Source organism: Littorina saxatilis, linkage group LG15, assembly GCF_037325665.1.
Source record: "Littorina saxatilis isolate snail1 linkage group LG15, US_GU_Lsax_2.0, whole genome shotgun sequence".
In the NCBI taxonomy this organism is placed as follows: Eukaryota; Metazoa; Mollusca; class Gastropoda; order Littorinimorpha; family Littorinidae; genus Littorina; species Littorina saxatilis.
This window is the reverse complement of record NC_090259.1, coordinates 14,381,860-14,399,391: the sequence shown is the minus strand read 5'-3', so window position 1 is coordinate 14,399,391 and position 17,532 is coordinate 14,381,860. Positions and strand designations below refer to the sequence as shown.

At 40.7% G+C, this 17,532-nt stretch overlaps 1 protein-coding gene across 1 annotated transcript in view; it reads left to right on the top strand.

Moving 5' to 3' along the window:
- Positions 1-13,396, top strand: part of LOC138948639 (signal transducer and activator of transcription 3-like) — a 53,581-nt gene extending 40,185 nt beyond the window's left edge. The window contains exons 17-20 of the mRNA XM_070320209.1: positions 1,257-1,336; positions 2,210-2,279; positions 5,454-5,517; positions 6,014-13,396. Coding sequence (XP_070176310.1) covers positions 1,257-1,336; positions 2,210-2,279; positions 5,454-5,517; positions 6,014-6,707 — 908 coding nt within the window. The 3' untranslated portion in view covers positions 6,708-13,396. The remainder of the gene's footprint in view (positions 1-1,256; positions 1,337-2,209; positions 2,280-5,453; positions 5,518-6,013) is intronic.
- Positions 13,397-17,532: the final 4,136 nt, after the last annotated feature.

Genomic DNA, 17,532 nt, shown 5'->3' with positions numbered 1-17,532 from the left:
CGATCTCCCAGGTCAACTTATGTGCAGACATGCTAGTGCCCCTTTGTATGTACACGCAACCACAAGACCAAATGCGCACGGGAAAGATCCTGTAATCCATGTCAGAGTTTTGTGGGTTATAGAAACACGACAATACCCAGCATGCTTCTCCCGAAAGCTGCGTATTGCTTTCTAAATGGCAGGGTAAAAACAGTCATACACGTAAAATCCCTCTGGTGCAAAAACAGACCATGAAAACAGAAGAAGAAGAAGAAGGATTCCCTTTTAAGACGCTCTGAGCAGGGTTTAACCCAGGATATATTCAAGCTAATGAAAATGTACTCTCCAGAAACTTGGACAAAAAAACAGGCAGAAGAAATGGGGTAATCTTGAACTGTAGCGTGTTAAATTCATAGCTCATAATTCAGGGGCATTCAAGTCTCCAAATTTGTAGAACCTGCACTTGTAATCATAACAAGTCATTTTAGATCCCTTTGAAGTTACGGAATGAACTCCGATGCACTGTACAAATGCATTTCGTTTACATGGGTCAAAGAAGGAATTATCCGTATGAGCGGACAAGGGAGACAACTTTTTCGTGTAAATGATGTCCCATGGTTGACAACGTATGCCATTTTCAGTGCATTTTCGTCGATTGAACAACCAAATTAATTAATTATGCTTAAGTTTGGAGCTCAATCCGTCAATTAATTTCACGACAAATGTTCTTTGGCTTGCTTACATGGACTTGTATCAAAAATAAGTAAAGAATGTCACTGGATTCTGAGCTATGAATTTAACACGCTAAAGTTCAAGATTACCAGAAATGGTTTTGACCCAGGGTCTTCATCAGCAAATAATAATAAGTAAAATATAAAAGGAGAGATGACCAAAAGAGATGGAAGACAATCAGTCGTAAAGACACACAGCACCTTACGTTAAAAAATAAAATTTTAAAAAAGGCGATAGGAACATAAGTCTTGGTAAAACCCTATTTTTTCAGAATTTGTGTTCAGAGTGCCTTCATTTTAAGAGAACAGATAAATACAACAGTTATTTGCAGGAGAAATCAGTAAAATATTTACTCATTTGTAATCAAAGGTGTGTGTGTGTGTGTGTGTGTGTGTGTGTGTGTGTGTGTGTGTGTGTGTGTGTGTGTGTGTGTGTGTGTGTGCTCCTACAAAAAATGGGGGGGGGGGGGGGGTTCAATACTACAGGTATTTACAGGAGAAATTGAAAAAAATGTAAAATTGATTTTTTTTTCTTTTTCTGTGCAGGCCTTGCAGCGTTTGCCCCACCCATTGAGGCGGAGAAAATCGAGAGGCATGGACTGGCACATTTGATCGAAAACATCGGGGTAAGGTTCAGCTACAGCACCAGCATCGAACAGTCAGTTTAATGGTGCCTTCCTTCTTTCATATGGAAATCGTTATATAGTGGAGTGAGGCCTCTTCAGTGAGAGACACCTCTTAATGAAGAATGTGTAGCACCTGGTTCTGTGACAAACAGAATGAAAAAACAAGAATGGAATTTGAATGTCATTGTAACATCCAGTAGCTAACCTTGCTTGTTTTTTTGATTTCATGGTTTGGATAGTTAGCTGTCTAACTGTTTTGGACTTATGTTCCGTGAGAAACAAATAGGATTTTGTTTTGGGTTTCACATGCCATTAGGCCAAAAAAAAAAAAGGTCTGTTTACGGCAACATAGGCCCAAAAAATAGGGTCGGTAGGTCGGGATTTTTTTTCTTTTTTTTTTCTCCAAAAAACCATAGTTTTACGTTATTTTGCTTTCTTTTTCCCAAATGCCAAAAAAAAGTCTAGGGTCGCGCGAAAAAAATAGGGTCGGTCGGGTTACCGTAAACAGACTATTTTTTGGGGGGGCCTTACCTTACCTAAACCTCAAATATATATAGACCCTCTGTGCGTGTGTCAGTGTTCATGTGTGCGTGTCTGCTTTCATGTGTCGGAGTGTGTATGTGACATATTACCTTACCTAAACTTAAAAATATTGACCTCTTGTGTATGTGTGTGTACCTGTCTGTGCATGTGCTTGTGTGCGTGCGTGTGTGCGTGCTTGTGTGCGTGTGTGTGTGTTGTCTGTCAGTGTCTGCATGCTCTATGTCCATGTCTACATCTGTGCCTGCGTCCCTTATAAATACCTGTGATTTTATTTCTGTTTGGGTATTTTATTTTATAAAAAGTAATAATGTGAATTACGACTGTTTACAGTGCCAGCGTGTGCTGGGAACAAATCTGCACATCAGTGAATTGAAACAGGTGTACCCTGCTTTAATACCAGGTATGGTAGCGTACCCCACATCCAACCCTCACCTTACCTCACCTCTGCATACTCCTTATCACCTTTATATTACAGGCATGGGAATTGTCTGGGAAATCGCGGATTTCCACAAAAAGAAAATTATGTTTCAGCAAAAATAAAAAATTGTCCTCGGCAAAAAAAAGGTAAATTGAATTATATGGACATGTATACTATTGTCTCCCTATCCATTATTTGCTTACACGAGAACTATCAAAATATTGGTCTAAAATGCTAAAATTCGTTTTCCTTCCATAGGGCTTCGCCCCCCCTGTTCCCCGCCAGAGCCTAGGCGGCCCCTGGACCTCGGCCTGCATTTTCAGAGTTTTTTCTATTTTGTAATTCCCATGCCTGATATTATCTCCTGCCGAAATAGTTGTTTTAACCCCTGGACTGCCGGACAAAATAATAAGAAAGACATAACATCAAACATATCCTAATTGGACGAAAACTGAGAAAATAGTCCCCAGGGAAGACAATCTTCTTGCTGCAATTCAGAGGGCAATATACAGCGGTTGTTTCCCTTGTCAGAGTTTTGATTTTTGGGATGATAGTTATAATAGCATTAACCCCTTTACTGCCCAGCACGTACTAGGTACGTCATTGTATGGTCATTATATCGATTTTTTCTGTAACAATCACAAACAAAGTCCAATGATCATGTTATCACATAATAGCCAAGGGTGTAAGCAAACCACATGCCAAAGATCTAAGAGATATCTCAATAAATGATTGAGCAGTGAACAGATTAGTGAACCAACCGAAGAAAGCGAAATTTGCCCTGGCGCACAGCAATACCAAAATGCTGTTATACTGTGGCAGTGAAGGGGTTAATGGCAGTCAAGCCCAAGGGGTTAAAGTCACAATCCTTCCCCTATCATTAATTTGACTCATCGTAGATATGGCCAGGATACAGGATGACCTCCCCCAAAATGCAACCTAAATAAATGTTAATAACTTAAACATGTGTTGACCGAATTACTTCATAATTGGTGTGCATTAACTTCAGCTTCTGCATGACTATAAGTCCACAAAATGGTAAGTTTGTAGGTCAAATGGTCTGACTTGTGTGCTCTTTCAAAAAGATCAGAATTCAGGGATCGACTCAACAACAGTACGAGGTTTGAAATCACAAACCTCGAGTACATACTGTCTGTGTAGAGTGTGACTTTTTTTGTGTGGAGAATTCATTTCTGCACTGCCACAAGTGTGAATTCACCTGCAAAATTATTTATCCCAAAATTCTCTGCCTGCACTCGAAGCGGTCAAGATACTGTGATTAATGCTGCGTCGCCCAAAACAAATAACGGTTTTGGGTGTGACGAAAAAAAGAACAGGGCCGGAGTGCTATGTTAATTATGAGCAGTTCTTCCACACCCATTTAAAAAAATATGACACTACCAGCATGTTTTCGCATATTGAGCCAGAATTTTTTGTTTTGGCAAATCGACATTGCAGTTTCAGAGCAAATGATCAAAATTTCTTTGCGAATTTGCGTTCAAACGTGTTTTTCCCATAATATAACAATGCACAGCTCGAAAATATGGCCAAGAACAAATCTATGGTACTTCGAAGAAAGAAGAATAACAACATTCTTGTCCAATACGTCTTGCAATTTAAGGTGTGCGCTGTTAAATCTCCCAACCTTGAAAGCAGACGAAAAGCAGACATCTTCATTTTCTTCAAAGGGAGAAATTGTTGGTCACAAAGTCTTGCAGGACCCAAGCATACTTCTGCACGCTTTCTTTTCTTGTCATATTCAGTTGCTTCGCAAAAATGAAATGTCATTGGTTTTCTCAACTTGTCAAGTCCGTCCAAACGACCGCAGAACACAGAACTGGGAAATGACACTGATTGAAATTCGAAAGATCTTTGATGACGAAAGTATAAATGACGTCATGTGGTCACACCTATCTCACCCCCCGCGGGTTAGGGGGAAGAATTTACCCGATGCTCCCCAGCATGTCGTAAGAGGCGACTAACGGATTCTGTTTCTCCTTATACCCTTGTTAAATGTTTCTTGTATAGAATATAGTCAATTTTTGTAAAGATTTTAGTCAAGCAGTATGTAAGAAATGTTAAGTCCTTTGTACTGGAAACTTACATTCTCCCAGTAAGGTAATATATTGTACTACGTTGCAAGCCCCTGGAGCAAATTTTTTATTTGTGCTTTTGTGAACAAGAAACAATTGACAAGTGGCTCTATCCCATCTTCCCCCTTTCCCCGTCGCGATATAACCCTGCGTGGTTGAAAACGACGTTAAACACCAAATAAAGAAAAGAAAGAACACCTATCTCGAGAACTAAGCGTCGCTCAGAACCAGCGCCCTTCCATTAGATGTATGTTACATGTGTCTGAGTGGAGGGATGGTCTTATCACATGCACAAGCTTGGACAGTGGGCGCAATGGCTTGGTGGTAAGACGCCGGCCTCCAAAGCGGAAGGTCGTGGGTTCGAATCCTGGCCGCGCCTGGTGGGTTAAGGTGGAGATTTTTCCAGTCTCCCAGGTCAACTTATGTGCAGACCTGCTAGTGCATCATCCTCCTTCGTGTGTACATGCAAGCACAAGACCAAGTGCGCACGGAAAAGATCCTGTGACCCATGTCAGAGTTCGGTGGGTTATAGACACACGAAAATACCCAGCATGCTTCCTCCGAAAGCGGCGTATGGCTGCCTTAATTGCGGGGTAAAAACGGTCATACACGTAAAAATCCACTCGTGCAAAAACACGAGTGTACGTGGGAGTTTCAGCCCACGAACGCAGAAGAAGAAGGACAGAAATAGACTATACCTACAATTGGATTTTTAGACAAATCGCTGAGCAATCATTTTGAAGTTGAAAAACACCTTCCTATTTCATGAGTGTATAACCATCATTACGAACACGTACTCACACATACACACACACCTCTTGAAATGGGGATATATAATTATTATGTTTCGTTTGACCTACCGCTGATCCCCTGATGTACAGTGGGCACTTTTTGCTGAATTAGCCAGTGACGACGTTCAGTGCAGACTCTAAGCGGACATAATCGTACTTCCAGTTTGATGAAATAATTGCTCAGTGTATGACAAACAATGTTATATGTATTTGTTTACAGAAGATATGTGGTTGTGTACTTTTTTCTGACAAGAGTTTATTTGTGTGTGCAGAAAGCTCTGTGCAGAACCGTTACTTGGGATGGAGCAAGAAAGAGATATTTGTGAATGAGCAAAGGTAAGTGGCTGCATTAGGGGAACAACTCTTGTTTTCAGTGTTGTCCCTTTGGCCGATCATGCCTCTGTGTGTGTCTGAGTGAGTGTGTGTTAATGTGTGTGTACCACCGCTGTCTGTTTCTCTTTCCTTCTGACAGTATCGTCTGTACATTGTAGTTCTGTCTGTGACAAGTCTGTACTTCTGTCTTTAAATGCTTGATGTTGCTTCCCCATTCTAATATATATATATGTGCCTTTGTTTCTACCTTATGGGTTGTTTTATGCAGAATATTGTGTGTGTGTGTGTGTGTGTGTGTGTGTGTGTGTGTGTGTGTGTGTGTGTGTGTGTGTGTGTGTGTGTGCACGCGGGTGTGCAAGCATGTAACAATCAAGACAATGTCAGACACTCCTAGGAAAAAAACGCCCAAATTTGACAGATATAATATTTGATCTAGTGTAGTGTGGTGGAAACAAAACCAAGAAACATTTTACATCATGCTATCTTTACAACATTTCAGCTACAGCAACCCAGCTAGCCCGGCGTCCTCACTCCCCGCACAGCCCCCACCTCAACAGAAACCCCCACTCAAAGCGAAGCGCAGGAGCCAGAACTCCAAAGTCAGGGCGGACACATCGCCACCCAGCAGCAAGCAAGTTCGCGCCTACGCCCCAGAGAGCCCCGAGTCCACCACATCATCTGTGGCGTCCCCCATGCCCATGTCTCCGCCTAGCGCCCCCCATAACTTTCAGCCCGTGGGGTACCGCATGCAGCGACAACTCAGCTCTAACCTAGGCTCTCCCCCTCCCTCCAACATCCCGTCTGTGGTGATGTCAGAGATGTCAGGGAGTGAGGCAGACCAGGATAGCTTTATGTTGCTGGACTCATCCACCATGGATTCGTTCCAGTTGCAGCCGGGACAGCAGCTTGTGCAGCTCACGTCGGTTGCCGCCAACGAAACCGTCATGGAAAACTTCGGGTCGGAATTTTCTCCCGGCATGATGGCAACGTCTGGAATCTCCACACTGACCCAGGTCAGCTCTGCCGGATCCACGCCCACCAACTTTCTGGTCGGCCCCGGAGATCCTGTAATGATGACCCCTATGAACTTGCAGCAGTTGCAGGCTGACAACACAGGGCTGAATCTGGAAGATATGCCCATGGAAGAGCTGCAGAACCTGGTCCTGCACACTCTGGAAACCAACACAAGCTGAGCTGGGTTCTATATGCTGTGGCTTCGACTCAAGACCTGAGCTGATTGTTGATGGTCTCAGGCGGTGTGAATGCTAGAACAATTGGCTGAACTAACTGTTGAACGATTTAGCCAAGTGGTCATGGACAATCAGAACACTAGCTGAACTGGGCTGTATGCACTGTACACGTGTTCAGCATTTGATGCAAGTGATCTTTGGTAGTGTGAATTTCACACTGACAAAGCTAGATAACACTGTGTGTGTTTTCAGATTAATTCACCCAAGTTCTCTTGGACAGTCTGAACACTAGCTGAGCTAGAAAACACAGTGAGTGTGTTGGACTTTTTTGTTAACCCAAGTTGTCTTGGATACTGTGAACACTAAATAGAAAAAAATGATACAAAGTGGACTTGAACAGTCTTAACATCAGCAAAAGCTAAACTTTGCCAGGCTGTGTGCGTGCTGCTCTTTTTTAGGCACACAAAAAAAAGTCTGTTTACTGTATCCCGACCGACCCTATTTTTTCGCGCGACCCTAGACTTTTTTTTGGCATTTGGGGGGAGAAAAAAAAAGTCTTTGTCTTTTGGCAAAATAACTTATAAATAATTATGGTTTTTTTGAAAAAAAAAAAAAAATTCCCGACCTACCGACCCTATTTTTTTGCCTATGTTACCGTAAACAGATTTTTTTTTTTGCCTTATGCAAGTGGTTTTGAACAGAACTAAACACTAGCTCAGCTGGATTATGTACATTTTATACCTGAGCACGTTCTCAACATTTTACACAAGTGGTGTTGGGCAGTTTGAACATTAGCACAGGCACAAGCACAGCTGCATAATTGTGTTGTGTACCTGTTTGCTCGTTTATGCTAGCTTTCCACTGTGGGGAAGCAACCTGAATTTCACAGCAATGGGGGTAATGAAGTACAGTGTAATGGAAGAGGACAGAAAAATGTTTGAAGGAAAGGAGACTTGCATGAGTTTAGAGCATGCTTAGAATAATTTTGTAACTTTTGGTGCAGTTTTGAATGTGTTTTTGTAGTGTTCCTGCATTTCCATGTTGTTATCTTGTGAATCGTAATGTATATAGAGGTTACAACACGAATGTTTTTTTTTATATGGCTTGTACATGTATTTCAGTCAAGACCCAGCGGATGAATATCAAGGGACTCACGAGCCTCTGGCGAGTGTGTTTTGAATGTGTTTTTGTAGTGTTCCTGCATTTCCATGTTGTTATCTTGTGAATCGTAATGTATATAGAGGTTACAACACGAGTGTTTTTACATTTAGTCAAGTTTTGACTAAATGTTTTAACATAGAGGGGGAATCGAGACGAGGGTCATGGTGTGTGTGTCTGTCTGTCTGTCTGTCTGTGCGTGTGTGTGTAGAGCGATTCAGACCAAACTACTGGACCGATCTTTATGAAATTTTACATGAGAGTTCCTGGGAATGATATCCCCGGACGTTTTTTTCATTTTTTCGATAAATACTTTTGAGGCGGCACTGTCACACCCTCATTTTTCAATCAAATTGATTGAAATTTGTGTAAAGCAATCTTCGACGAAGGCCGGACTTCGGTATTGCATTTCAGCTTGGTGGCTTAAAAATTAATTAATGACTTTAGTCATTAAAAATCTGAAAATTGTAATTAAAATGTTTTTTTTTATAAAACGATCCAAATTTACGTTCATCTTATTCTTCATCATTTTCTGATTCCAAAAACATATAAATATGTTATATTTGGATTAAAAACAAGCTCTGAAAATTAAAAATATAAAAATTATGATCAAAATTAAATTTCCAAAATCGATTTAAAAACAATTTCATCTTATTCCTTGTCGGACACGCTCAGAAAGTTAAAACGAAGAGAGGTACAGAAAAGCGTGCTATGCAGCAAAGCGAAACAACTACCGCGCTGAACAGGCTCGTCAGTTTCACTCCGTTTTGCACAAGCGGCGGACTACTGTCATTGTGAAAAAATGCAGTGCGTTCACTTTCATTCTGTGAGTTCCACAGCTTGACTAAATGTAGTAATTTCGCCTTACGCGACTTGTTTTATATGGCTTGTATTTCAGTCAAGACCCATGAATATCAAGGGACTCACGAGCCTGTGGCGAGTGGCTCGTGAGTCCCTTGATATTCATCCGCTGGGTCTTGACGGAAATACAAGCCATATGAAAAATCACGAGTGTTGTAACCTGTATATCCCATGAAGATCTAAATGACAAAGTGTGACGGAAACATCAAGCTTTCGTTGTGTGTTCAGATGAGGCACCTCTGCACATACCTTATTCTAAAGGCACGTCAGTTGATCTATGTCAAGTCGGTGCATAATGGTGGCTTGGTTGTCCCCACCAATTGAAAGCCTCTTACACGGATTTGACTTAATACCTAGTGGTTACACACGCATCTCCTGAGATCGTGGAAACTTTCATCGTCTATAGGGCCTACTGCACCGCAGAAGAGCAAGAAATACTCGCAAAATGCATTAAACAGCTTGTCCAGAAAACAATCGTAGTCGATGATGTACCGATAAGGGCGTGTGTACCGGGCACGCTGTAACTTCACATGAGCATAGCCTGAACATAGCAGTGCTGGTCGGACTGACTGGGTTTTTAACAATTGCTAGTTTGACATCTGTTTTAGTTGAGAGCACGAGCACACACACTCGAACACATACGGCTTGTCATGTTGATCACAAGAGAGAAATAGAACAGCGAATAACAGATTACGTCCCCATAATATGACGCGATGGACGACAGACGTCATGAAATCTATGACGCTGTGATGATAGTCTCGGCAAGTCGATAATAAAACTCAGCAATAGCACTGAACGACTCTCGCGCAAGTTCTCAAAAGCATGGTAACCCGTTGCACATCCGGTCGACAGGTACATGTGCACTTTGGAATGTCAAGGACGACAGAAAGTAGAGCCAGCTATGATGTATTTCGTGCACCCTTTTTTATCCACTATTTTATGTGTTATAAGAGTGCAATAGTTACATCATAGATGTAACAAGAGAACAATGGAAATACAAGAAATATACATAGAGTACATTTACAGAGACAAAGAAGGGATGTCATGGGATATTAATTGATATATATATATATATATATACAAAATATTCTTTAGGCCTTTTCTAATTTTCCTTGTTTTAACCATATTCATAGAACCATTCTTGAATCCGCGTTACGTTTCTGTCAGCTCCATTGATCTCTCTGGAGAAGCCTTCCATGGCATCACAATATATTTCATATTTATTGAAAATAACTTTTGAGGAGATTGTTTTGAAATATTTTCTGGTCTACATATATATACTTCTCTCTCGCTTTTGCCTCTGCTAAGAGATTTTTATACATATGTATATATACACACACAATTCAAAAACTCCTCTTCCTCTGCACCACTGCACACAATGAAGGCTGGAAAACTTTAAAGCTTGAAAAAGTTAATTTATTTAACACAATAAAAAGTTTAAACCAGCCAAACTGTCTCATCTTCATATATATATATATATCTACCATTAGACCACTGATGAGACACATAAGTGTCGAAACACGTGTCTGGTCACTATAGTAAAACAATGGTCCTCCTTTGGACTAGATTTTTCTGTTGATACTATTTCCCCTCGGGCTAGTAGATTCTCTTTGAAATCTCGGTCCCGTCCGAGGAGGGTCTGATTTCCCCGCCTGTGAAGGGACACATTTTCTCTCTCTTTTGCTCTGCTAAGAGATTTTAACAAATCTCAGTAGAAAGTCTCTGCTGACTTTTAATTGATTCTTTCACAACTTCTGATATTTTATATACATGTGTATATAAAGTTAAAAAAACAAAGGATTACTCTACTTACCGATACAAAGACGACACAAGACTTGTATCGGTGAGTACTGTCAGTAATCCTTTGTTTTTTTTAACTTTGTTCATCTTACGACAGTCACTTCGTTGTTAAGATTAAATTACATATCTTATCCCAATTCACATACTATATGTGAACTGGGTAAGTATATTAATCAAATGAAAATTTATTCTCAAATTTTTTTATTCATGCAGCTCTATGTGTGTGTGTGTGTGTGTGTGTGTGTGTGTGTGTGTGTGTGTGTGTGTGTGTTGTTGCTGTTTCTCCAATCAGCAGTTTGTAATTTCACTGATTTTGTTAAATGAAAATGGTCACCAGTGTAGTTTGGACTGGGCCGCTTCTGTTGATCGACACTTTTGACATGTCTCGTTGCTGTGTCTATTACAATGTACATTAAAGAGAAATGAAAGCTAAATGTCAATTATGGCTTACATGATTACACTATTTTAATTTGTTGGTGGGTTAACTGTAACCCGGTTCGTCCTGATATGGCTCTGCGTAGTCGGCTGGACGTTAAGCAACAAATAAACAAACAAACAAACTGTAACCCGGCTTGGAAAATCTAGCGTGCCATTATGCTTCATGTAATGTTGCAAGGAGTGTTACTGTTACATACCATGCTTTTCTGCAGTTCAGATTGAAATTGCTTGATTTCTGCAAACTGTACATAATGAAGTGTGAAATGTGCTTATAGAATCATGAGATGCATTTCAGGAGTGTTCTTTTAATCTTTGCTGAAATAATGCTGCATATTGTAAATGCATTGACTATTTTTGTGCAGAAAATGTCTTCTTTTTTTCTCTCAGTAATTCACAGTGTTTTTCAAATGGTATCTGCATGTAGATAAGGATATTGTTGATTTATGTTATTTTGTATGTTTATGATTTTCTCCCAGTAAGGTCATATATTGTACTACGTTGCAAGCCCCTGGAGCAATTTTTTGATTAGTGCTTTTGTGAACAAGAAACAATTAACAAGTGGCTCTATCCCATCCCCCCCCCCCCCCCCCCCCCTTTCCCCGTCGCAATATAACCTTGAACGGTTGAAAACGACGTTAAACACCAAATAAAGGAAAGGATGTTTATGATTTATAGAGAGATTTTTGTGTGTGTTTCATTAAGCATAAGATACCAGGTTTTATCCACAGAAAGTGGTTTTCAATCATTCAGAATGTACATGATTTGTGGTCTTGTTATTTTTGTCACATCTGTTTTTTGTTATGATGAGACATGAGGCAGAATGTGAGAACTATAACAGGAATATTATCTGTGAAATGTAATTTTAAATATTAACATATTATGCTCCAATTTAAGCTTTTTTACATTTGACTCAACTGGCAGCATTCATCAGTTTGTTTGTGTGCACAACTCCTAATGGTATTTCTTTTGGACCCCCCGCGGGTTAGGGGGAAGAATTTACCCGATGCTCCCCAGCATGTCGTAAGAGGCGACTAACGGATTCTGTTTCTCCTTTTACCCTTGTTAAGTGTTACTTGTATAGAATATAGTCAATTTTTATAAAGATTTTAGTCAAGCAGTATGTAAGAAATGTTAAGTCCTTTGTAATGGAAACTTGCATTCTCCCAGTAAGGTAATACATTGTACTACGTTGCAAGCCCCTGGAGCAAATTTTTGATTTGTGCTTTTGTGAACAAGAAACAATTGACAAGTGGCTCTATCCCAATCTCCCCCCTTTCCCCGTCGCAATATAACTTTCATGGTTGAAAACGACGTTAAACACCAAATAAAGAAAGAAAGATTGTAAACCTGTTGATGACAAAGAAAGTAAGAATGTAATTGTTTAGGTGATTAATTAGGGATTTTTACCTGGATTAGAATTTTATGATTTTATCCCTAGCTGTTTCTGGTTATTGAGGTCTTTTAAAATGTGAAGCATTAATACCCTTTGGCGACGGGCGCTGTGGCGGGGTGGTAAGACGTCGGCCTCTTAATCGGAAGGTCGAGGGTTCGAATCCCGGCCGATGCCGCCTGGTGGGTTAAGTGTGGAGATTTTTCCGATCTCCCAGGTCAACTTATGTGCAGACCTGCTAGTGGCTTATCCCCCTTCGTGTGTACACGCAAGCACAAGACCAAGTGCGCACGAAAAAAATTCCTGTAATCCATGTCAGAGTTCGGTGGGTTATAGAAACACAAAAATACCCAGCATGCTTCCTCCGAAAGCGGCGTATGGCTGCCTTAATGGCGGGGTAAAAACGGTCATACACGTAAAATTCCACTCGTGCAAAAACACGAGTGTACGTGGGAGTTTCAGCCCACGAACGCAGAAGAAGAAGAAGAATACCCTTTGGCCATCTCAAATTTGCAATCATATTTTGTTAGTGGTGCCACATACATGTACGTTTTGAGTGTAAATGTGTTACCTTGTTGTGTTGTTTCCCGGTCTGCTGCTGATATTTGTGTGCATATTATATTTCACCAAGAAAACAAGAAAGGTAATTAAGTTTAAGGAATTTTACGTGTATAATAAACATGTATAAGAATTAAAGTAAGCAGACACAATCTGTTTTGGATTGAAAGTGGTCGACCATGATCGCAGTACATAACTGACTCCATGGTATGTATGTAATGCAGTATCTCGTCGATATGTAACCCCATTTCTTTTGAAAATATACACAATCGGATTTTACGATTTCTTGCAGCAATAAACGCTTGCCCCCAGTGATAGTTGACAACATGTTTTGCCTGAGGTCATGTGAGATTCTCTTGAAGTCAGTCTGCATGCCTAGCTATCACTGCATGGCCATCGATGTAGAGATTTTCTGAATACAAAGACATATCGAGCGGACACTGCAAAACATGCATATCGGAGTCAGTTATTGACTGTGATCATGGTTTTGAGTTTTGGACTACGTGTTATTGTTTGTCACCCTAAAGCGCAACTCTTCCACAACTCTTGGAAATCCTGACAGAGTTATTTCCTAACATCGTCTATAATAATAATAATAATAATAATAACATTTATATAGCGCTAAATCAAAAACTTTCGTTAAAAAGGCTTGCTCTAAGCGCTTGACATCTAAACTAAAACGTCATTCACACTCTTTACAATGATGTACAAGAACTTCATGTCACACTCTTTCATTCAGTATAGCACCATTCACACAGTTGTTATTCTGTACAAGACAATAAGTTAGTCTAACATTTAGAATGTTCATAAGATGAAAACAAGAGAAAACCAGACTGATTAAAACAACTGCTTAGTGCTATAGTATAATAATACTATAGTATTAGAGAGATATTTCCTGTTCACTAACACAAGTTGACAACTGTATTCTTTTCTTCTGCTCTGTGTTCTGAAATTCCAGGAAGTATTGAAAAGAAAGTTATGTAATGTTGTGTACATTTCAATAAAATGTGAAACAGAAGAATAGAACAAAAAAGAAGTGTGTGTGTGTGTGCGTGTGTGTGTGTGTGTGTGTGTGTGTGTGTGTGTGTGTGTGTGTGTGTGTGTAATTACACCCCCGGTATAGGGGTGTGTATAGGTTTCACTCGATGTGTTTGTGTTCGCAAGTAGATCTCAAGAATGAACGGACCGATCGTCACCAAACTTGGTGAACAGGTTCTATACATTCCTGAGACGGTCCTTACAAAAATTGGGACCAGTCAAACACACGGTTAGGGAGTTATTGGTGGATTAAAATTATACAACGACTTATAGACGGACACCCCCGTTGGTCAAAGGGAAATAACCATTCTCACTGCCACCAACTGAGAAGGTTATTTCCCTTGACGGGGGTGTTTTTCCTATCAGAGGAATTTCTTCTTATCATTGCTGCCACATTGTGCACATTCCCACCATAAGAACACGTGCCCACACACACACACATTCACAAACACACTTCCACACATACACACACACATGCATATCCTGACAAAAAGAACTTTGGAAAGGTTGCCTACATTTTATTGTACATCAATGTATTGCATTCCTTGGTGACAGGCAGTGGATTTTCGGTATTGTAATGCACTGGAACCCCCTGCTTTAGACCTCGGGTCTGAGAAAATCGGGTCTTTAGAAAGGGAGGAAGTCTCAACAGTCTGATGAACAGAACATCTCTTCATAATGTATGTAAAGTTACCTTCTTTTCAAGACGCACGATCATTTGGACCAGATTTTAGGGCGGGGATGTAGCTCAGTCGGTAGCGCGCTGGATTTGTATCCAGTTGGCCGCTGTCAGCATGAGTTCGTCCCCACGTTCGGCGAGAGATTTATTTCTCAGAGTCAACTTAATGTGCAGACTCTCCTCGGTGTCCGAACACCCCCGTGTGTACACGCAAGCACAAGACCAAGTGCGCACGAAAAAGATCCTGTAATCAGTCCATGTCAGAGTTCGGTGGGTTATAGAAACACGAAAATACCCAGCATGCTTCCTCCGAAAACGGCGTATGGCGGGGTAAAAAACGGTCATACACGTAAAATTCCACTCGTGCAAAAAAAAAACCGAGTGTACGTGGGAGTTTCAGCCCACGAACGCAGAAGAAGAAGAAGGAGGACCAGATTTTCTCTGATTTTTGACTCACATGCGAAGCAAAAGTGAGTCTATGTACTCACCCGAGTCGTCCGTCCGTCCGTCCGTCTGGAAAACTTTAACGTTGGATATTTCTTGGACACTATTCAGTCTATCAGTACCAAATTTGGCAAGATGGTGTATGATGACAAGGCCCCAAAAAACATACATCGCATCTTGACCTTGCTTCAAGGTCAAGGTCGCAGGGGCCATAAATGTTGTCTAAAAAACAGCTATTTTTCACATTTTTCCCATTTTCTCTGAAGTTTTTGAGATTCAATACCTCACCTATATATGATATATAGGGCAAAGTAAGCCCCATCTTTTGATACCAGTTTGGTTTACCTTGCTTCAAGGTCAAGGTCACAGGAGCTCTTCAAAGTTGGATTGTATACATATTTTGAAGTGACCTTGACCCTGAACTATGGAAGATAACTGTTTCAAACTTAAAAATTATGTGGGGCACATGTTATGCTTTCGACATCATGAGACACATTTGGTCACATATGATCAAGGTCAAGGTCACTTTGACCCTTATGAAATGTGACCAAAATAAGGTAGTGAACCACTAAAAGTGACCATATCTCATGGTAGAAAGAGCCAATAAGCACCATTGTACTTCCTATGTCTTGAATTAACAGCTTTGTGTTGCATGACCTTGGATGACCTTGACCTTGGGTCAAGGTCACATGTATTTTGGTAGGAAAAATGTGTAAAGCAGTTCTTAGTGTATGATGTCATTGCTAGGTTTAGTTATTTGACCTTGACAGGTCAAGCATGTGAGTCGTATGGGCTTTGCCCTTCTTGTTGTAATGGTCTTACAATGAGAGTTCCACTGTACCCGTGAATGTGCTCACACACTCTCTCATTTCTCAAGTACATCATTCCTGGGGCGGGGACGTAGCTCAGTTGGTAGCGCGCTGGCTTTGTAGCCAGTTGGTCGCTATCAGCGTGGGTTCGATCCCCACGTTCGGCGAGAGATTTATTTCTCGGAGTCAACTTTGTGCAGACTCTCTTCGGTGTCCGAACACCCCCATGTGCACACATGCGCACGAAAAAGATCCCACGTTCACAGCGAAAGTCTCAGGGCTTGGAAAACACGAAGACACGCATGCATCATCTCTCGTCTCTGATTATCATGATCATATTTCGATACTTTGACGAGACAAACCCAATGCTGGTGTGTCGAAGAAGACAGCCACAGCGGGCTTGTTCGAATCAAAGTATCACACCATATCTTCAGCGTAATTACCAATACCTGTCCCAATATAGACCAGTTGGTCTGAGAGGACGTTAAACCCTAATAGTCAGTCACATAATTCCTATTGCACCTGCCATACTGACCAGCTACGGTTTCTTATAACCACAGGCACCTGACATGAGATTAGTGATGGGACCTGTGGTTCGGGTGTCACATAGTTACCCTGGTGGCGGGAATCCACTCTGCCAGAATCTGTACATTCTGAACGACAAGGGCAAGTAATTAACACATTCAACACATAGGCCATGCCCTCCTCGTGTCAACTGTCTAACGTTACCGTTCCCTGCTTTAAGTTGGTAGGGAAAGGGCTCCTAATATGGACCACTTATTGTTTTATGCTGATAACTTAGCTTGTTTTCTTGCGAAGAAGTTTCATTTTGTGTTTGGTAGTCCTTCTCTCTTAGGTTAACCGTTAGGCCTAATTAGAGTGAAATAGCTTTGATAGACATTCAGCAAAAATTGAATACAGAAAAAAATCACAAAATAATGGTCCATATAAATTATAATATATTAGGAGCCTGGGCGCCTAATATGGACCAGTGAAGCGGCCTTCACTGACGAATCACTGTAAAAAGCCCCCTATACTTCAAAATAACATGATACAACTTAGTGTACATGTCATACTAATTCAAATATGCTTTAGATTTATCTGTTTCGGGTTGATGAGAGCATTATTTGAAGCACACCAGGAAACTAAAGAAGCTTATCAAAAACAGAGTGAAAATTAGTGAAATTATCAACTTCCACAAAAAGAAGACTTTTTGTTATATATTTTTTTAATCTCGAGGGCTAGTAATAGGTTATTTCCAGCAAGCTTATTAATGAATTAATAAACAAGAGGCGAAGCCTTCACGGCTCACGTAAGAAATCGACAAACAGTAACACAAACTCAATCACTCCGTCACACATACACACACACACAATAAGCATACCGTCGCGATATAACCTTGAACGGTTGAAAACGACGTTAAACACCAAATAAAGAAAGAAAGAAACAGTAAGCATAAGTGATACGGTGCAAGAGTGCGAGACACTAGATCTAGATCTGTCTGTCTGTAGCCTACTTTTTATATTTAGTCAAGTTTTGACTAAATATTTTAACATCGAGGGGGAATCGAAACGAGGGTCGTGGTGTATGTGCGTATGTGTGTGCGTGCGTGTGTGTGTGTGTGTGTGTAGAGCGATTCAGACTAAACTACTG